General features: G+C 45.8%; 1 protein-coding gene across 1 annotated transcript; it reads left to right on the top strand.

Moving 5' to 3' along the window:
- The first annotated feature begins 7073 nt into the window (after nucleotides 1–7073).
- Nucleotides 7074–8540, top strand: LOC115787198 (uncharacterized). Its single transcript, XM_030739781.1, has one exon. It carries the CDS (start codon nucleotides 7074–7076, stop codon nucleotides 8538–8540), a length of 1467 nt encoding a protein of 488 aa, XP_030595641.1.
- The last annotated feature ends 13664 nt before the right edge of the window (nucleotides 8541–22204 follow it).

Genomic DNA, 22204 nt, shown 5'->3' with positions numbered 1-22204 from the left:
CCCAATTATCCCAGAACAACAAAGTGTAGACCCACAAAAGGTCAAACTAACTCCATAGATGCTCAGTCAACTTCCTGCCTCAGCACAAGGAAACAACTGCAGTTTAATTACTTACCTCAACCAATCACCAGATCACCAGGATACAGAACAATATGACTCCAAATATGCTACTTTCCCACCGCCGAGGAGCCAGTGCTCGTGCTGGTTTCAATGAACCGGTGAAACGCATAAGAACGGGCCCATGTTTCTGTGAACTCGTATGAGTGTGGGCGGGTCCCCGTCTGGACACGGAAGCCAAAGCGCACAAACGTGGGAGAACACGCTCCCCTTTGTTGTGCTGCAAATAAGTTTTACGGTCCAAACCAAACTACTGCAGCATCTGTGTGCAGCACAGAAGTAAACACAGAGAGCAATTAGAGCAAGACGACAAGTATGCACTTTGCGTCCTTTTATCTGTGATATGAACTGATACAAAGCAGCAAGTTCAGCCTTAGAGCCCAACCTAATTCATAGCCGGGAAAATCGCTTTGCTTCTCTCATGTAATACACATGTAATATGGTAGAAAACTTGATGTCGAGATGGCATAGTCACGCCCTTCTGCCACTTTTGTCACGCGTTCTTGGTTCGAGACTAGCTAGTTTGTGGGGAGTTGAACAAGTTTTTCGGCCAAGCACCGAGTGCTTCCGTGATGGAAAACCCGCCTAACAGTTCAAATAAAGGCACCGGCTCCGGAACCCTGTTGTGGGAAAGAGGCTATATCAAGTTCAACCAAGGTGTCCTCACATAACAAACACAGTTCCAGGCCCAGCGCAACCAGGAGAACATGAGTTTCATGCTTATCATCAGGACATCCAAACTGAGTTTAGTACTCATCTGCCTCCCTTCATGCCCACACAGGCATACAACTATGAGAATGTGAGTACAAGACAGGCTCAACCAAAAGGCTCCCTTGCTCCATACGGTCCCTCACGCCAGCCGAATCTGTATAACACTTTACACGGAGACAGTGACATTGTTAACCTGGCTAGATATTTAGCAAAAAGGGATTTAGTCACAGATGGCCTAACAAGGTTTACAGACAAGACAGAGGACTACTGGGCATGGAAAGCTTCTTTCAACAACACAACAGAGGGGTTAGGTGTGAAGCCTTGTGAAGAGTTAGATCTGCTCACCAGATGGCTAGGGGACGAGTCCTCTAAACATGTATGTATCCGTAAATGTATCCGCTCAGTGCACCTCAATAATCCAGTGGAAGGTTTATGCAGGGTTTGGGCTCGATTAGAGGAAAGCTACAGTACCCCAGAGGTGATAGAAAAGTCTCTTCTGGAAAGATTAGACCCCTTTCCCAGAGTTACAAATAGGGAACCACAAAAGCTTAGAGAGCTTGGCGACTTATTGTCAGAGATTGATGTAGCAGCTAAGGATGGCATTTTGCCTGGCTTAGTATACTTAAACACCTCGCGTAGCATTGCCCCAGTTGTAGAAAAGCTTCCCATCAATCTGCAAGACAGGTGGATGTCAGAAGGGTCAAAATACAAGCAAAGGTACAATGTGACCTTCCCTCCATTTTCATTTTACTGCCGTTTTATTCAAGACGAAGCAAAAATGAGAAACGACCCCAGTTTTAAGTACCAAGTATCGGCTCCCACCTCATCCTCTCGCAACAGCTACAGCAGTAGATTCGAAAATCCCAAAAACCCTGTCACAGTTCACAAAACTGACGTAAATAAACCACACAAACCATCCACCACCGATGAATTCACAAAGAATGCCCCATTCACAAAAAGCTGCACCCGCTTAAGAGATGCAGAGCTTTTAGAGAGAGAACATGAGAGGAGCACAAAGCATACCTCAGAGAACACATTTGCTTCCGGTGCTGTTATTCATCCACGCATCAAGCGAGAAGCTATAAAGCTGAGAGCACATGCTCAGAGTGCAATAGTGACAAACACATTGCAGCACTTCATGCAGGTCCAGCACCCTGGACAGCACAAAACACACATATTGAAGGCACTACATCAGGCCAAGGTGGGGAGCAAAAGAAGGAGCATGGTGGCGGGGTGAATATAGCCACTCCTGTTACTACCTCAGCGTGCACACAAATATGTGGAGACACCGCTGGGGGTGCTCCTGTGCAAAAATATGTCTCACCTATGTGTATCCAAAGGGGCACCCAGACAGGAAGATCAAAGCCTATGCTATCATAGACGACCAGAGCAACAGGTCATTAGCTAGGTCAGCATTTTTCGACGCCTTGAACATTTCGACTGGGTTAGTAATGCCTTACACACTGAAGACATGTACCGGGGTTTCCATGTCCATAGCCAATAACTTTGTCATCCAGTCAGTAGATAGTCAGTTGAACTAACCTCTCCCCTCATTGCTCGAGTGTGACACATTGCCAGATAACAAATCAGAAATCCCAACCCCAGAAGTTGCATTAGCTCATCCCCATCTTAAACATCTAGCAGGTAGAATTCAACCTCTTGACACAGAGACAGACATTTTTATTGGTTATTGTAGGTGAAGGATGTCTGGGGGGAGCCCACAAGCCAACTGCCGTGGGTACATACAACACCTGTGTGCTGGAGAATGGACGTCCCAGCCTCCTACCACCTTGTCAAAATAGTTTTCAGGTTGGGGAGCAGTTTCAGACCCTTAGTAAATCCTGGGATAGTAGCAGCTCACGTCAAACAGGGGAATCTATCTTTCAGTGAACAGACAAGGACGAAAAGCTAGCTCCTTCTCTCGAGAACCATTTTTGCAAATTATGGAACGAGGCTTCCACCAAGACAGCACAAACAGCTGGACAGCTCCACTTCCTTTCTGTTCACTAAGACCCCGCCTTCCTAATAATAGGAGCTTAGCCTCCAGTTGCTTAGTCACTCCTCCACACCCTAGAGAAACATCCAGAAATGAAAGGACACTTTATGGGCTTTATACAGGGGTTGTTTGATAAAGACCATGCAGAGCCAGCTCCAACCCTGGGAAAGAAGGAGTGCTGGTATCTGCCCTTTTTCAGCGTTTACCACCCACAGAAACTGGGGAAAATCAGGGTGGTATTTGACTCTAGCGCCAAGTACCAGGGAGTGTCTTTGAACGATGTACTGCTAACAGGCCCAAACATGAACAACAGTCTTGTGGGGGTACTGGTCCGCTAAAGAGAAGAGGCAGTGGCAGTTACAGCAGATATACAACAAATGTTCCACTGCTTTCTTGTGCAAGAGAGCCACAGGAACTTCCTACGGTTCCTCTGGTACCAGAACAACAACCCAAAGGACGAAATCATGGAATATAGGATGAAGGTGCACGTGTTTGGCAATAGCCCTTCGTAGTGTTGTAGTACTCGAGATCAGTCTTGGTCTCGAGACCACTTTTTGATGGTCTTGGTCTTGTCATGGACTGAGACATTGCGGACTCGGGATTTTATTTCAAGACCAGTCAAGACCACAGCTCTGAAAATATCACTAAATTGCCAGAATACTGTCCAATTTATTTGTTAACATCTTTGCTTTTATTGGATGCAAAATGTACTGATCCAAATCCAACAAAGATTGCGCTCCTCTGCCTCTCAAAGGAGCTCACCTCACAGACTCCGCCCCGGCTAGGTCGCTGCTATTATTGCTGCTTACGCCTGTATCATTTCACCCTAGTTTGCAATCTACCACAGAGCACAGACAGTTTCATTCACAATGTGTACGTTTGATCTCACTATGGTCATGCGTGTGCTACATAAATTGAAATAACAACCGGCATGAACACGAGGAGAAGTAAGAGGGAAAATGAAGATCAAAGGAAAATTTCAGGCTTCCGATTCAACAAAAAAATCCCAGCATGAAAGGTAAATACCAACTTTCATGTATTTTGATACACAAACTAAAAATTTTATGCAAGTTTTAGGGCTGCAACAATTCTTGGAGTAACACAATTCGATTATTAAAAATCCTCGACACAAATTTGTTGCTTTGATGTTTCGTTTCAACTCTGCAGCTCAGGTGTCTCCATGTAAGCAGAGCATTTCCTCTACATTAGTTCTCCATCGCTGTAACGGATTTCCGTCATTTGGGGGAAAAAAAAAAAACCCAAAAAGACCCTTTAACACGAGTGGATCGCTGAGATGTTTTTCCACGCCCCCACTTCTCTGTTCTGTGAGTGCGCATGTTTGAATGTGCGTGAGTGTTGTGCAGAGGATGTCAGCTGTTATTTTTTTCCTTACGTCAGCTGTAGCCACCAGAACAGACCTATAACCACAGTGCACTGGGGAAAGGGGGGGGCTGCCATTAGCACTAGCAATCATTCTGTGCCCCCCCCCCCCCCCCCCCCCCCCCCCTTCAGTACAGAGGGGATCCGTCAAAATGTTTGTCAACCACCTGATCAGCAACATGAAGAAAAGAGAACTTTGTAGCTGCTCCATCGACCCTGTTTGTTTCACACAGAGAAACATCTGCAGTGCGGAAGTTAAAATATGCTGATGAAATGTTAAAATGAAAAATTGTTTCTTATCCAATGACTTGATTAATTGACGGAGTAATCAACTGAATACTTGATTACTAAAATAATTGATAGTTGCAGCCCTACTTGTATTCAGAAAACCATAGTCAAACATTAGTTTTCAGCACCAGTAGAGCTATGAGAGGCCTTCAAGAATAAAATAACTACAGTTCCCAGCAAGATGATGTCACTTCCTATTGTTGCATTAAAAACGTGATAGTTTATGCTCACAACATGGTGGCTGATATTCAAATGTAGAAGATGCTTTTAGCAGTTGAGGAATCTGGATTATGTTTTTGTTGTGTATGTTTTTTTTTTTTTATGTGATTTCTGCAAACACAGTGGAAGGAAACGGCACTCTGGGACACATTAAATGCTTGACATATAAATATAACTTCTGGATTATATGCAAAAATGATCATTCTCTCAATCTAAAAAAACTGATTACTGCTTTCCAGTTACATCTTAGGCCCCATTACTCAATTAACAAGTGGGAGCGGCATTTAGCGGTTAGCATTAGCTTACTAATTAGCATTAGCGTTAGCGCTGGCGTGAGAAATATTTCTTGCTAGAACCCTGAAGTTACCATGGCCACCACCAATGGTAACAGCAGAGAAGTAAGTAAGTTGTTTCTCAGCCATTAGTACATTGAGCTAGTGGTGGGCAGATTGATCCTAATATCGATAATATGGTTGCCAACGTTAGTATTGGTATTGATCAATATCAGTGTAATGAGATCGATACTTTGGCTTCAGTTTCTCTCCTGTATGCAGTGCTGCGGTTTCCTTTCAGTCGATTCACTCGGTACAACACATATAGTATGGGATATCACACCCTCGCGTGTCCTGCTGAAGACACCTCTATTCACGCCTCTAAGGCAAATGACCTGTGATGACGCGTGGCTCCGCCCGCACATATATAACACTGTCACCACAGTCATTCCTCAGTTCTTACGCTCTTCACCTCGCTAAGAACACCTCTGCCGAGGCGAGCTAGCTAGCTGCTGCTAGTTAGCTCTTTTGTCTGCCCCTGTTGGTGTTAGCCCCACCGCTCAGTTGGTGTGTGGACTGCCCGCAGAGCGCTAATTTTGAGTCTTCTAGTGCAGCATTTTCGCTTTGCGTTTTAGCATGAATACTAAACCAAAGCAAGCAGAGCAGAAATCTTCTGTTTGCCCCTGTCCTCAGGGGTGCGGTTTCTCTCTGCACGACAAGGACCAGCACGACGCATGCCCCGTCTGCCTGGAAATTGTCCACGCTAGGAGAGCGTTGACTGAGCCCGATGTCTGTGCACTTTGTCGCCAGCTCCGGCGCTCGACCCTGGAGAGACGGGTGACGTTTGTGGAAAAAGTGCTGGGAAGGACAGCTGTCGCACGGCATAACCCCCTCCTCTCCGAGTCTGGGATCCCGGCTTCCGCTGGATCCAAAGGCGAGGAGTATCCGACTGATGTCCCCGCATTTAGCCGGGCAGACCATATGGAGGACACTGATGGGTTAGCCGAAAGTGAGCCGGAACCATGTGAGAGCGCTGGCCAGCTTCAGTCTGAGCTAGTCGCTTGCCAGGATGACGAGGTCCTGCTGGACATCGGCCTGGATTTGCATGGTTTGTCGGAGGATGACCAGGAGAGCCTGTCATCGGCTCAGTGTGCCGCCACTGCTGCGCCGGCCGACCGAGACGACATGTCTCTTTTTTTGCTATTTCACCGTGCAGCGAATAAGCTGCAGGTGGACTGGGCCTCTCCTCCGCCAACTCAGAAACCGTCACAGTTCACGGGGTATTTCCTCCCACCCGAGTCTACGACGGTCAGAAACCGACTTCCCATGTTCCCAGATTTTGTCTCCGAGCTGACCGGTTCATGGAGCAAACCACTGTCTACCCGCATCACTGTGCCCGGCTATGGACAGTATCTGGAACTTCACTGCGCAGAGGAGGCTGGCTTAGGTAACCCACCTCCGATGGAGCCGTCCCTGGCAGCTTATCTGGCCCTGCCCCATAACCATGGTGTGGCTGGCCCATCAACTCTCCTGTCCAAGCACGGCAGATTTTCCGCGTCTCAGTTGGATAAGATTTATCGGGTTCAGGCAGGCGCTGCCCGCGCCATGAGCTCCGCTACTATCCTCCAGACGTACCAGCTAACTCTTTCAGGCCCGCCGTTTCTCTGCCCACTGGAAAGAGAGCGGCGCCCACAGCTGCTGTGGGGGCGCCACCAGCGAGAACACAGCCGCCGGGTCGAGTTCCACGCCAGTCGGCTTGGACAAAGGCCCACCTTCGGGACCCAGGAAGGATTCCGTGCCCAGGAGGAAGAATCCTCAGCCCTCCTAGCTCTGGAATTGAGTGGAGAGGGGCTCCAGCGGCAGAGAGATGCCGCTTCCCCCATCTGTTGCTGTACAAATGGTGCTGCGTAAGTTTTGTTCAGGTTGGCTTAAATGCTCTGGTGACCACATCAAGTTCTCCTCCTGTATTTCAGTGTTAGGCCCCAATGAAGGTGCGTCTTACAAACCAAATAAGTGTACATGTTCCTGTACTACGATCAATAAAGAATGCATATTTGCAAACAAGTGCAAATCCTCAGCCTGCAGGCCAAATGAGCCGAGTCAGGCAGGTCATACCTTTCCCCGCAGACACACTGGGGGGTGACATCGCCTCACCTACAGTGCTGCAGGTAAGCCGACTGGCGGCCCACCTCACCCAGTGGCACGCTTGCGCCCCCTCTCCGTGGGTGGTGAAAACTGTTGCCACAGATTACCAGTTACAGTTCTGGACCAGGCCGCCTCGCTTCCGCGGTATAATAAGCTCTACTGTAAGAAGCGAAGCAGCGACAATACTAAGGGAGGAAATAGACTCGCTGCTGCAGAAGAAAGCAATACGAGTGGTCCCCACTTCGGAGACGGACAGAGGTTGGTACAGCCGCTATTTTGTCGTTCCAAAGAAAGGGGGAGGGCTCCGTCCTATTCCCGGCCGAGCACGTCTGTCAGAGCACAGAGTAGCCACGTTTCACCACTGCCTCACTCAGTTTCAGTTGGGACACAGACTGCGTTTCCAAACAATCTTACGGTTGTTGGGCATGATGGCATCTATGATTGCCGTAGTGCCACTCGGGCTGTTGCTGATGAGAGCTTTCCAGCGACGGACTCTCTCTCACCGTCTGTGTGCGTCGTGCCACCTGTGGAGGAGACTGCCGATAACCGCATCTTGCATGTTAATCCGCCCTTGGAAGGAGCCCGGTCTGCTGCATCAAGGCTCTTTTTGCAAGGTGGTGTCCACAGATGCCTCCCTGAGGGGGTGGGGGGCTCTGTGCGACAGCGCATCGGTGAGAGGAGTCTGGACTGCACTGCAGCGCGAGCTGCACATCAATCACTTAGAGCTGCTAGCCGCTTTTCTAGCGCTCAAGCATTTTTGTCCAGTTCTAATGGGCCAGCATGTTTTGGTCCGGACAGACAATTCAACGGTGGTTTCTTACATAAACAGGCAGGGAGGGACACGTTTCCTTCCCCTGTTAAAGCTGTCTCACTCTCTGCTGTTATGGTGCAGTGTTTGTTTTCTGTTGCTGAGAGCCACTCACATTCTGGGCTGTCTGAACCTAGGACCGGACCTTCTCTCCAGCGGAGGTCCCCTGGTGAGAGAATGGAGGTTGCACCCCTTGGATGTGGCCCAGATTTGGGACATATTTGGCAGGGCAGAGGTGGACCTGTTCGCTTCAAGAGCGAATGCTCACTGCCCCCTGTTCTTCTCCATAACCGACCACGATGCACCTCTGGGGACGGATGCATTGGCTCACCCATGTCCAGACATGCTCCTGTGTGCTTTTTGCCTGGTGGAAATGATACAACCTGTTTTAGAGAGAGTGCGTCGTCAGCACCTCTCTCTGATTCTGGTGGCCCCCTGGTGGCCAGCGAAGCCATGGTATGCAGAAATAATCAGCCTGTTGGCAGCAAGGCCCTGGCAGCTTCCTCTCCGCAGGGACCTCCACTCTCAGGCAGGAGGGGAAGTGATTCACCCACGCCCAGAACTGTGGCGGCTGCATGCTTACCTGTTGCGAGGTCAAATTTGATAGCTAAGGGTTTGCCCCCAAGTGTAGTGGCACCAATACAGAGTGCCAGGGCTTTGTCCACTAGAGGCTTGTATGCATACAAATGGTGAGCATTTGAGCAATGGTGCCATGACCGGCACATTATTCCATTCCAGTGCTCTATTGTGGATGTTTTGACATTCCTGCAGGAGCTGTTAGATAAGGGTCTTTCCTTTTCTACAATTAAGGTGTATTTAGCAGCTATATCTGCTTGTCATATTGGCTTTGATGGGGTGACACCAGGTGCACATCCTCTTGCCATGCGCTTTTTGAGGGAGGTTCGCCGACTGGGACCTGTGGTTAAGTCCAGTGTCCCCTTGTGGGACTTGACTTTGGTGCTGGATGCCCTTTGTGGCCCACCTTTTGAACCCACTGAGTCTGTAGATATGAAGTTTCTCTCATACAAGACTGCGCTTCTTCTTGCTTTGGCTTCTGCAAAGCGAGTGAGTGACCTTCATGCATTATCTGTGCATCCTTCTTGCACACAGTTCTCTTCTGATGGTCTCAGGGTCGTACTACTCCCAAATGCCACATATCTACCTCTATGGAATTTGAACTTCAGAGTTTTTGCCCCCCTCCTTTCACATCTATGGTCTGCCGGCTAAATGCGGGGACATCAGTCGGATACTCCTCGCCTTTGGTATTGTGCCATCCCTAATTCAGAGTGATGTGCAGTGTTAATTCTCCGCAACACATAGCATCTTGCATTTTGGCCAAAAAAGTTCAATTTTGGTCTCATCTGACCAAAGCACCTTGTTCCACATGTTTGCTGTGTCCCCAATATGGCTTCTGGCAAACTGCAAACTGGACTTTTCATGGTTTTCTTTTAACAATGGCTTTCTTCTTGCCCCCACCTGAGCTATGGATCTCTGCATTTCATCCAGAGTCACCATGGGCCTCTTGGCTACATCTCTGATCAGTGCTCACCTTGTTCGGCCTGTAAGTTTAGGTGGACGGCCTTGTCTTGGTAGGTTTACAGTTGTGCCATACTCTTTCCATTTCTGGATAATGGATTGAACAGTGCTCCGTGAGATGTTCAAAGCTTGGGAACTCTTTTTATAGCCTAAGCCTGCTTTAAACGTCTCCACAACCTTATTCCTGACCTGTCTGGTGTGTTCTTTGGACTTCATGATGCCGTTTACTCTCCAATATTCTCTTAACCAACCTCTGAGGCCGTCACGGAGCAGCTGTATTTGTACTGAGATTAGATTACACATAGGTGGACTCTTTTTAGTCATTAGCAGTCATCAGGCAACTTCTGAATGCAATTGGTTGCACTCAGAGAAAAGAGGGCTGAATACTTTTGCACACCGCACTTTTCAGCTTTTTATAGGTAAAAAATGTTTTGAATCATGTATAATTTTTCATTCCACTTCACAACTGTATACCACTTTGTGTTGATCCTTCACATTAAATTCCAGTGAAATATATTTGTTTGTGGTTGTAATGTGACAAAATATGGAAAAGTTCAAGGGGTATGAATACTTTTGCAAGCCACTGTATGTCACGGTCTGGGCCATTTGCCCAGCATTTTGTGTTTTGAGTTTCATATTTCCTGAGTTTTTGTCCCCAGTATGTGTTGATTCTTGTTCCCTTTGTCCCTGTCTCTCCCTGTATCTATGGTCTTGTGTCTGTATGGCAGTTCCCCATGTTGAGTCTGCATGTACCTTGGTTAATCACTTCCTGTTTTATTTTGACAGTCTGGTTTTCCCTGTGCTTTGTGTTTAGTTTGCTTCCCCTGTGTTAGTTTCATTTGCCTCACCAGATGTTTCCTGCTGTTTCCTCTTGCCCTGATTACCCCTTGTGGATTTAAACCCTCAGTTTCCATTCGTTCTCTGTCGCGTCGTTGATGTTTCTGCGTCAAGTGTTCCCGTGCTGTGTCCCTCCCGTGTTCCTCAGTGTTTCCCTTGTTGTCCTGGTTTTCTGTGCTGGTCTTGTTCCTGGTTCCATTTTGCACTACGTCAAATAAAGTCTGTTTTTTCTACCTACCTCGTCTGCCCACTACACAGCGGATCCGTGACACTGTATGTCTGTAAACTGTTCCTGTTTGAATGTCCTTTCTAGAATACCATCTGGAAGGCCTGGGTTCGATTCCACCTCTCCCTCTCTGTGTGGAGTTTGCATGTTCTCCCTGTGCTTGCGTGGGTTTCCTCCGGGTACTCCGGTTTCCTCCCACATTCCAAAAACATGCACTTACTGGGGTTAGGTTAATTGGCTACTCTAAATTGCCCATAGGTGTGAATGAGAGTGTGAATGTGAGCGTGAAAGGTTGTTTGTCCCTCTGTGTTAGCCCTGTGACAGGCTGGCGACCTGTTCAGGGTGTACCCTGCCTCTCGGCCTATGACAGCTGGGATAGGCTCCAGCCCCCCCGCGACCCTGAACAGGATAAGCGGAAGCGAATGGATGGACTAATTACTTGGTTATTAGGGATGGGAATCGAGAACCGGATCTGGTAGAGAACCAGTTCCCAGTAATTCAATTCCTCGGAATTGTTAGTCTGCTTGCTTAACGATTCTGCTTATCAATTCCATTGACGTGAGGATGCATTTCCGTGATTACATTACACACACACCTTATTTGGTTCAGAATATATCCAACAACGTGAAGACAGAAGCGTCAAGATAAAAAGCATTACAAAATTATGTTCACCGTGTTTCAGCAACAGCAGCAGCTGTTTTACGTGCAGTCTGTGCACATGCAGCAAGCGCAAAAAGGCGGAGCCGTTACCGAGAAGGTGAGCTCGGATGTAGCGAAAGGAAACGTTTTTCTCGCATTCAAAGCAGCAGGGCTTTTTCCTTTCCTTTACTTTGAAACAGCTGGAGGTCCTTCATCAACCACCTGATCAGTAAGTGCCAATGTGAAGAAAAGAGAACTTTGTAGCTGCAACAGGTATCCCCTATGGGTGTAGACTCAAAACCGATCTACTGTCAGACTGGACAGTTGTTTATGAGAAGGCTAACAAGTACACTGGCATTCTTCAGCGATACCTGTCACTTGTGAGACAGGGTGAGCGTGAAAAGAATGTACTGACTTTATGTTTGCCTAATGATGCTAATCAGGATGAACCTGTGTATTAATCAGATGGCTAGCTTCTTCAGTTTTACTAAAGGATCTGATTGTGGAGGATGTTATGACGCACATGCCTAAAAAGAACAGAAAAAAGAAGAACTTATTTAACAGCACTGACCCGTGCATCAGATGTATCTCAGAATGATAGGCACAAGATGATTACTGATAGAAGGGCAATCAGGGGTTCACATGTGTGATCTTGTGAGAAGTGTCACAGCCACACAAAATGCTTCTGGCATTGTAAGACCTGCAGGGTGAACACTGTTTTTAAAAACCTTTGCAGATTTAAATATGCGTCTGTCCATATTCCTTAACACTTGGGTGCATATGGCTGTTGCTCATTATAAAGTTTGTCAAGAGTTGGGTGGCAAAACGTGGTGATTCAAGAAGAAAATGCTCTTCTTGAAAACGGCTCCAAATTTCAACTTATTAACTCAAAATTTTGAGAAAACAACTCCAAATTCCAAGTTACGGATGGTGATTTTTATGGAAACAAGTTTCCATAGATTTCATATTAATCCACAAGGGTTTTAAATAAATTAACAAAAACTAAGGTCATTTTATCTATAATTTAATTTTGTTTTAGTTAATTTTGTAAACCCACAATATAGTTTTAGTTATTTTTCCTTTTTTTTAATTTGGTTAATGAAAATGTTTTCTACATTTCATTTTTCGAGGCAGCCATAACCATTGGGGTTGGCCTATTCAGTACCGTGAGCCAGTTCAGTTTTTGACTTGATGAGTGAGGAATAACAACCATCACCTCAGTATAAGACTCACGTGTGTCAGCAATTCATGGAGGGAGATTACTAGAACAATCTAAATGGACTCTGGAGCTTGAAAAAGGCGACTGGACTTCTTTTTGTTTCTTGAAGACGTTTCACCTCTCATCCGAAAGGCTTCTTCAGTTCTCAACCAAATGGTGGAGAGACCCAGGTATTTAAACCCCTGTGGGCGTAGTCCCCTGGAGGTGGTTATGACCCTCTATTGATCATGTGCTTGAACACATGTGCCCAGGTGTGAAGGGGGCGTGGGTCATATTTAATCAGTGGTTTCAGTTGAAACCAACTTAGGACTCCGCTCCATTGTTTCCTGTGGCCTATTGAGGTCACTGGAACAAAGGTGTGAATGGGGGTTGAGACGTCTTCAAGAAACAAAAAGAAGTCCAGTCGCCTTTTTTCAAGCTCCAGAGACTACTATGACCTGGATAACTGAGAATCTACACAGACAATCTAAATGGACATAAGGTAATGTACAAAAAAATGAAAAAAAACCTGGGGTGGTCCCTCCTCACCCCAAAAACTGACTGCAACACAGAGTAGAGACCGAGGAGGGAGAAAATCTCTACATTTTATTTGTATCGACTGGCACCACATATCCACGGGTTTCTGGAAGAGCACACGTAGGCTGCTATGACAGACTGCTACTTCCGCTGTTCGGTTTTATACTTCCGGTTACCCAAAGTTAGAGCCAGAGTTAATGACAAAATTCAGTTACTTTGTGCTGTAACAGGCGGCTTTATTAGTTGGAACATGAGCTCGGATTCAACTTGTGCTGTTGTCGGTTGTCACTACATCAGTCTGTACATTTTTTCCACATTATTTTATTCTGTAAATTTGTTCTTTTTCCCCCAAATTATACTACCCAGTTGCACATCCTATTACCGTATTTTTTCCTTATGTTTTAAGTTTTCCTTTAATGTACAGCCTCTTATTTTTTTATGTTATTTTATTTATAGTGTGACACTACAGTATACAGCCTACACAAAGCTTAAACAATGCCTGCCTTCATGTAACACATAGCAGTTAGCAAGATGACAGCTGCGTGTCTCCTTGATCACAGCTTTCAGCCAGTCCAGTGTTTCTGTTTCAGTGATCTGAACACTCTTATATCCAGATCAGTGATTTACCTTCCACAGAATAGCTGCAGCATCACTACATGATTTCCCTAATCAGCGATACAGGAACAGCTGACTGTCTCCACCGCTCCACTTTCCCTTAGCATGACCCATGCTAAGCGCTTAGCTTGGCTGATGCGCTGGCTCAGCTCTACAGCTGCTTTAAGGAAAACAACGTTGCCTTGTTTGTTCAGTGTTACTTTATTGATTTTATTGCTTTGAAGGTAATCTGGTGCTCTTATATATATTGGGGTGGCTGTAGCTCAGTAGGTAGAGCAGGTCACCTACTGATCGGAAGGTCAGTGGTTCAATTCCTGGCTACTGCAGGCTGCATGCCAATGTATCCTTGGGCAAGATACTTAACCCCAAGTTGCTCTCCGACCGTTCTGTCGGAGTATGAATGTGAGGGAATGTTAAATAATTAAAGCACTTAGCTTAATTAATTAATCATGGAAGTGCTTGTATGAACGGGTGTGCATGGGTAAATGTAAAACGTGTTGTGTAAGCGCTTTGAGTGCTCATATCTGAGTAGAAAAGCGCTATATAAGAACTAGTCCATTTATAATTACGTGATTCCCCGCCATAACAACCTTCGGAAAAAACAAGGTAACTGATAATGTCGATGTAGCTGACTTCAGGCCATAATTTCATGTCATTTACACAAGTGATGGGTGAGGCACTGTTACCTCGCTGCTTTTTAAAACATACTTGCAATGTATCCACCTCCGATGTGGTACCATTTAGGCCAGGTAAAAGAAACTGCAGTGTCAAAATGTTTAAATGAACAGCAAATGTGTAAGCCCGCAACCGTAAACAACAGCGCAAATGGAAGTAAACTACCGGTTTCCGCTATGAATTATGGGTAGTGGCGCGAAGTCAGGAATACTGTGGATAAAAAGGCAGAATATGACCTCAGGGTTGGTAGTGCACCAGCAGAAGAACAAATGTTGTGCCAAACATTTATGATCATCTGCCAAAAAGTGACTTCAGGTATTTGCCAAAACACAATTGGTGGTATTTGAACTGACTTGTTGGCCAGTAATCTGTCAAACATATGACAAATATTTCTCTCATGAATGATATGAAGTCATTTTGAGGCAGAAAAAAAGAAATTCCAGTGGAATCTGCAATCACTTTTTTTGCAAAATTACTTTTATAGATCCTTAATTTCTCCAGGTTAAAAGCACCATTGACATTAAAAATTTCTTTTTCAAGAGAGATGTGGCCAAGAGGGCAGCAGAAATTGCAACAAATGTAAATTTATATTTGTTTAAAGATACTTTAAGTGAGCAAAATGGACTGGACTGATTTATAATGTAGGTACAATAATGCAATGTCATAAAGATACTTGCAAAGCAGGTAAATTCTTTATTTTATATACAACCCCTTCATAAATCCAGTTGACTACAATCTGTTTACCGATATACGCCAAGATATTCCACACATAAACAATATATAGAGACATCAGAAATCAGTTTTTTGGCAATCACTTTTTGAGACAACACGAGCAACGACATGAAACGCCTACATATGATTCCCTGCAGAAGTCTAAATCAGGCCTGATGGACCAACAACACCACTACAAAGAAGAGTAGCCCACAGACTGGTTGTATCACATACTTTGCACGCTGCCTTCACTGAGAACAAAGGTTTCTGTAGAGCGATGTGCCACACCTGGAATGCCAGCAGACTGTGATCCTACACCTGCTGAACCAAAAATTCCAGTTCACTTACAACATACATTGCCCGTATATAGCTTACTGATCAACAGAACTGTATCCACAATGGAATTTTGTTCACATCATCACTAAATATGGAATGAAGAATCTGAAATAACCCATAGGTTTTTTCAAATTCATAGCTTATTTCAACTTAGGCTACGTTCACACTGCAGCCTGAAGTGACCCAAATCCGATTGTTTTCGCCCTGCGATCTTTTCATGCCAGTCTGCACAACACAGATCGGATTTTTTCAAATGCGACCCAGGCCACTTGGATATGTGGTCCTAAATCCGATATGTATCCGATCTTTTCAAATGCGACCTGAGTGTGTACAGCCAGGTTGCATTCATCCGACCTGCACGTCATTGATACTCGACAAACGTCACTATTCTGCGTCCCATTACGCGGGAAGGAAAACGTGACTTCCACAAACATTGAGCGTGCTCGCTACATGTGACGTTATCGCGTCCTCTACTGCGCATGCAGGACACTTTCAGGTTCGTCTGCTGTTCACACACAGATCACATCCAAGTTGCATATATTTGGAAATGTGAACGACCACGCAAAAAAAGGCTACCAGCTACCCGGGGGCCTGGGTAGCTGGTAGCCTCCTGAGGCTGGGGTCCTGGGGCGACCTTCTGGTGATGTCTGTGTGCCTGTCCTGGTTGATGGTGGTGGGGGCTTGGATGGTGCTGCCTTCGGTCCTGGGGTGTGGGCGGGGTGCTTGGGGGGGTGGTGCCGGCCCTCGGTCGGTTGGCTGGTCTTCCCTGTATGGCTTGGGGGCTGGGGTCTGGGGCCCCGGCGCTGGGGCCGCGCCGGCTCCCGGTGGGCCCCCCCTGGCGCGGGGGGGGCCTCTGCTGTCCCGGCCGCGCCGCCGGGTGGGGTGGGTTGGCCTGACGTCGGGATGTCCGGTCTACGCTTTTGGGGCCCTGGGGTGCCTGCATTGCAGGGGGGTTGGGTGGGGGATGGGGCCGCGGTGGGGTGGTTGGGGGGGACTGGGCACTGCATTTCCATGCCCAGGCCAGTATGTCCTGTCGCCTGTTTGTGTCTATTGTTGAGTGAATGGGCATCTAGGAGGAGCGGGCCGCCCTCTGCAGTGGGGGCGAGGGCGCCAACCTCGGGTGCTGCAGTGCTCCGGGATGCTGTCACCGCGGCCCCGGGCTCACCTCCCCCTGCCCTGTGCTGGGGTGTGGGAGGTCGGGGTGCCTATTGAGCCAGCGGACAGCTGGCTCTCTTCTTCCAGGATTCTTCCTGGTCATATGCCCCCCCCCCCTCCCCATACACAAACACACACACACACACACACACACACACACACACAGAATACACATCACTCACAGATGTAGGATGGAGAGGCCACGTGGAGAGCTGCACCACCACTTGCCTCTCCGTTTTAATTGTACTTTAGTCATTATAACTCACAACACATACACACTTACAACCTGATACACATAGGACCTTTGGGGCAGGCATGTTACTCAGAGGTTGATGAGATGGGCCGCTGAGGTGGCCCCACTCGGATCCTCGTCACTGTCTGTCTCCAAATTTTATTTGCACTTTAGACATGGAGGGTTTTGGGGGGGCAGTGTGGGCAAGCGCTGACGACCAATAGTTGGCGCTTGTGGCATAACTGTCCCCTCAATTTTAACTGCACCATATACACCTCATTCACTCACAAACATTAACACATAGACCTACAAGTTGGGGAGGAGGAGGGGTGGATGGGTCATCTTACACCCCGATTTCTTGCGTCTCGCCCGGGGTAGGGGTCGGGTGGTTCCTTGGGGACCGGGCTGGTGGCGTCCTGGGGTCGCTGTTGGCCCTGGGGTGGTTTCCACTTGCCCCGCCTTCAGAGGGTGGGTAGCTATGGATGAATGTGTGTCTTTGTGTATTTGTCACCGTCTCCGTGAGTATGGGTGGGTGAGTGAATGTGTATGTATGGCATATCTGTGTGTGGGTAAGTATGTATGGGCATGTATGAGTATCTGTGTATAAATGTGTACACGGGTGTCTGGGTGTGTTTGTATGTATGGCTGGACCTGGGTCTGGGCCTTGTGCCTTGCCTCCTGGCCGCTCCTTGCTGGTTGCCTCCTCCCCCCTACCCCCCTGGGATGGGGGTGCCTCGGGGTTCCTGGGTGGGGCTGGGTGTTCTGGCGTGGGTGCTGGCCTGCCCCCCTTGGGGGTGCGGTGCGGGGCTGCGTTGGCTTCTTCGGCGTGGGGGGGGGCTCTGTGGAGGGTCGGGCGGTCCTTGGGTGCCGTGGGCCCGGGAGCCCTGCCGCCGGCCAGAGCAGGGGGCTGGCCGCTGGGGGGGGGCTGGCTTCTCATCGCCTTGGGTTCCCTGGAGCCCTCGCTCCTCGACTGGGGGGGCTCCGTCTGAGACCACCCTCTCCCGTCTGCTGGGGTAGGTGTGCGGTTGTCTTTGGACTGAGTGGCCGGGGGTCTTCCTGGCTCTTGGTGGGCTGCTGGTGGCCTGGGGTTCCGGGGGCTTTCCGTACCTGCCTCTGGCTTCTGATGGGTGGAGCTGCAGCGTTTTGCCCTCATTGGTAAGTACGTTCCATGACACAGACACAAACATGACACAGACACAAACGCCCACTCAATCACAACTCAACAAAATTGTTGGTGTGCGTAACATGCTTTGTTAGTTTTGTTTTTCACACACAAATTTATTTTTGCAAGTATTGATAGTATTTTTTTATATGTTAAAGTGATGAAGTATCTGATTAATAGACTTGTGCTCTTTCCCCTTTTTTTTTTGCTCCCTTTCTCTCTCCCTTTTTCTTCTCTTTATTTTCCTCTTCTTCAGCCTGTCAGCTCTGGCTGTTACATAGTATGTGGAAAAATAACTCAGATAAATAAAATAAAGGGTTAAAACATCAACAAGAAGAGCCTATTGAGAACCTATAGAGCTCATCTTGAAATAGCAAATATATTTGGCACAACAACGCATTCAGATCACAGTTCTGCTTGCAAGATCTACCAGACATGACAGGCTTTAAGAAAAGAAAAAAAAAAAAAAAAAAAAGCACCATTGACATTAAAAATTTCTTTTTCAAGAGAGATGTGGCCAAGAGGGCAGCAGAAATTGCAACAAATGTAAATTTATATTTGTTTAAAGATACTTTAAGTGAGCAAAATGGACTGGACTGATTTATAATGTAGGTACAATAATGCAATGTCATAAAGATACTTGCAAAGCAGGTAAATTCTTTATTTTATATACAACCCCTTCATAAATCCAGTTGACTACAATCTGTTTACCGATATACGCCAAGATATTCCACACATAAACAATATATAGAGACATCAGAAATCAGTTTTTTGGCAATCACTTTTTGAGACAACACGAGCAACGACATGAAACGCCTACATATGATTCCCTGCAGAAGTCTAAATCAGGCCTGATGGACCAACAACACCACTACAAAGAAGAGTAGCCCACAGACTGGTTGTATCACATACTTTGCACGCTGCCTTCACTGAGAACAAAGGTTTCTGTAGAGCGATGTGCCACACCTGGAATGCCAGCAGACTGTGATCCTACACCTGCTGAACCAAAAATTCCAGTTCACTTACAACATACATTGCCCGTATATAGCTTACTGATCAACAGAACTGTATCCACAATGGAATTTTGTTCACATCATCACTAAATATGGAATGAAGAATCTGAAATAACCCATAGGTTTTTTCAAATTCATAGCTTATTTCAACTTAGGCTACGTTCACACTGCAGCCTGAAGTGACCCAAATCCGATTGTTTTCGCCCTGCGATCTTTTCATGCCAGTCTGAACAACACAGATCGGATTTTTTCAAATGCAACCCAGGCCACTTGGATATGTGGTCCTAAATCCGATATGTATCCGATCTTTTCAAATGCGACCTGAGTGTGTACAGCCAGGTTGCATTCATCCGACCTGCACGTCATTGATACTCGACAAACGTCACTATTCTGCGTCCCATTACGCGGGAAGGAAAACGTGACTTCCACAAACATTGAGCGTGCTCGCTACATGTGACGTTATCGCGTCCTCTACTGCGCATGCAGGACACTTTCAGGTTCGTCTGCTGTTCACACACAGATCACATCCAAGTTGCATATATTTGGAAATGTGAACGACCACGCAAAAAAAAAAATTGGATTTCACAAAAAATCGGAATTGGGTCACTTCAGGCTGCAGTGTGAACTTAGCCTTAGTCTTAGCCTAAGTTCTGGAAATAATTAAGACTGGTCTAAACCTGATGACCATGCTAACATGCCTTTGAGAAACCAGCCTCTGATTTCAGCTTACAGAAAACTGTCAGAGCAACTCTGAACAGGAAGAGACTAAAACCTTTACTTCAATGGCGAACCCAGTTGACTCTGTATGACAAATTCTTTCAAAAAATGTTCGTGGTTGATTAACAAAGAGGAAAATTTAAAAAAAGAAAAAAAGGGGGTTTTACTGATATGCAGCACAATCAACAGAATGTAATGATTTGCAAATCTCATGAACTGCATAAACCTGTATTTTATCCATAATAGAAAACATCAAGTGAGACATTTTAGTATTTACTGAAAATCATTTTGATTTGATGGCAGAAACACATCTCAGAAAAGTTGAGGCAGGGGCAGCAAAAGTTTGGCAAAATAAACAGCCACAGGAGCATTTTGCAACTAAATAGGTTAACTGGCAACAGGTCAGTAACACACTGAGTAAAAAAAGAGCATGCTAGAGAGGTGGAGTTTCTCAGAAGTAAAGCTAGGTAGATGTTCACCAATCCACAAAAAAAAAAAAGAGGAGGGGGGGTTCCGCAAATTGTGGACAAATTTCAGAATAATGTTCCCCAAAGTAAAATTATGATGACTTTGAAGACTGCAGGAGCTCATGGAGCCTTCCAGAAATCATTATTTGTGAACACAGTTCACTGTGCCATTGACAAAAGCATGTTAAACGTCTATCTGCAAGGAGAAAACCATATGTGAACATGCCACAGTTTTCTCTGGGCATGTTCTTTTAAAATGGACTGAGGCAAAGTGGAAAACTGTTTTCATGTTCACCATATTTTCAGAAAACTTTATCTCTGACCTTGATCTTGAGGTCAAGATTGCAAAGATTCAAACTCATCAGAGATTTTTAGATACATTTTTGGTATGAATTTAAACATCCTAGCCCACATTGTTCTGATGTTATCGTGTTCACAAAGTTGAAAGTTGGCTGCCTCCCTGACTCTAGCTTGTCTCTCCAGTAAACCATTGGTGCACCTGACTCAAACAGGCTCTCCTCATTTATAAAGCGCTCTACAAACGTGAACATTTGAGATTAAGCTCCTCGTTGGTTTTAATGGCATAAAGCTCATTGCTGCAGCCAAGGGCAGTACAAAAGTGACCACCTTAGGCTGATTTTTAGCTTTATTTAGCTTTTTTTTTCCATGGAGCTCTCAGTTTTCTGACTAGTTAGCTCATATAAACTAATATGAGCCTATTAATAGTAACCAACCAACCCAGTGAGGTCACATTCTGTTCCAGCACAAGATGGCACTAAACATGCTCAAAAACCTTTAACTTTAAACATTTATTTCTTAAATGCAGCTTCATAAACAGTGTTAAATCTATGTTGTTGTTTTTTTAGAGCAGGGCTTCATGGTGCACTCCTGTAGAACATGGTCATGTAGGGTGGGGGTTACTCAGCTGGGTGTCAGGCAGTTGTCAGGCACCTGGGGCCCGGTTCTTGGCTTGTGCTGGGATGGATGGGCTCTGGCGGGGTGGGTTCCCCGTTACTTCTGGTTCTCTGGAGCTCTTGCCCTTTAGCTTTTGAGGGCTTCATCTAGGGCTTCCCTCCTTCTTCTTCCTCTTTTGCTTTGTTTTTTCAGGTGAAGTTTGTTTTTTGGGTTTTCTTGCAGGTGCAGCAATTGATGATGTACTCGTCTTTTCTCTTATTTTCTCCCCTTTTTTCTTTTCTCTATCTTTTTTCCCTACTTATCAGTTCTGGTATCATTGCATTGTACATGTACACATGAATAATAAAAGAAAAAGATGAGCCTATAGATCGCTCGTCTTGGAAAAGCAAATGTGTTTAACACAACAATGCATACAGATCATGATTCTGATTGAAAAAGTTGCCAGACAGGACAGATTATATGATTATATACCTCTCATTACTGAGAGCAGCTGGGAGGAGTTTGACAGGGACAGACCTTTATATAAAGAACAGTGTCTAGTGGGATTAATGCGAAAGCAGCTGCATCTACACAAACCAAACAGAACTCAAAAAAACACCAAGCAAAGGTGAGTGGATTTTTAATGGGTAGCATTTATGTAGAATTTTCAGGTATCTGTACTTTGAGTATTTATTTTTTTAGCAACTTTTTATGTTTACTCCCCACATTTTTACAAACATCTGTACATTCTACACCTTACATTTTCAGAACAGGCTTGTTATTTTAGGTTTGAGAGAAGTTTTTATTTCAAATCACTGTGTGCCTTCAAACAACAAACCAATTTGAGCCTAAGTGGAAGGAACAATAACACATAAAATACCTGCTAGCTAAAGGTCTAGCTGCTGTATTTCCCAGAATGAGAAAGAACTTCACTCAGAGATGGAGAAAGATGTAAGACAGGAGAGGAGAGGAAGAAGAGACGCTACAGTTAAAGGTAAGGATGGCTCAGTGACATTTGATAAACTTTAAATTTAAAGCTTACATGTAATGTGCTCATTTTAAAATCATATATTGGATCTGTAAATGATGTGAAGTTGTTTTTTCATATTGTGAAATGTCCTGCAAAACAGACTGAAGTATACTAACTTTGTGCTATTGAAGTACTCTGCAGTTTAGTGCTGGGTAAACAGGGTAGATTGTCTGTACTTAACCTTGTACTGTTATGAATTTACTGTAAAGCTATGTTTTGGACTGGTGCACAGCGACTGTAGAGTTTGAATGATGCTTAGATTCATTCACTGAATTTCACCATTATACC

The sequence above is a fragment of the Archocentrus centrarchus genome, chromosome 10, assembly GCF_007364275.1.
Source record: "Archocentrus centrarchus isolate MPI-CPG fArcCen1 chromosome 10, fArcCen1, whole genome shotgun sequence".
Taxonomy (NCBI): domain Eukaryota; kingdom Metazoa; phylum Chordata; class Actinopteri; order Cichliformes; family Cichlidae; genus Archocentrus; species Archocentrus centrarchus.
This window is presented reverse-complemented; position numbering and strand designations above follow the sequence as displayed.

Excerpts from the sequence above, each read along its gene's own strand:
- LOC115787198 (XM_030739781.1), top strand. The coding sequence starts at position 7,074 with ATGAGCCGAGTCAGGCAGGTCATACCTTTCCCCGCAGACACACTGGGG.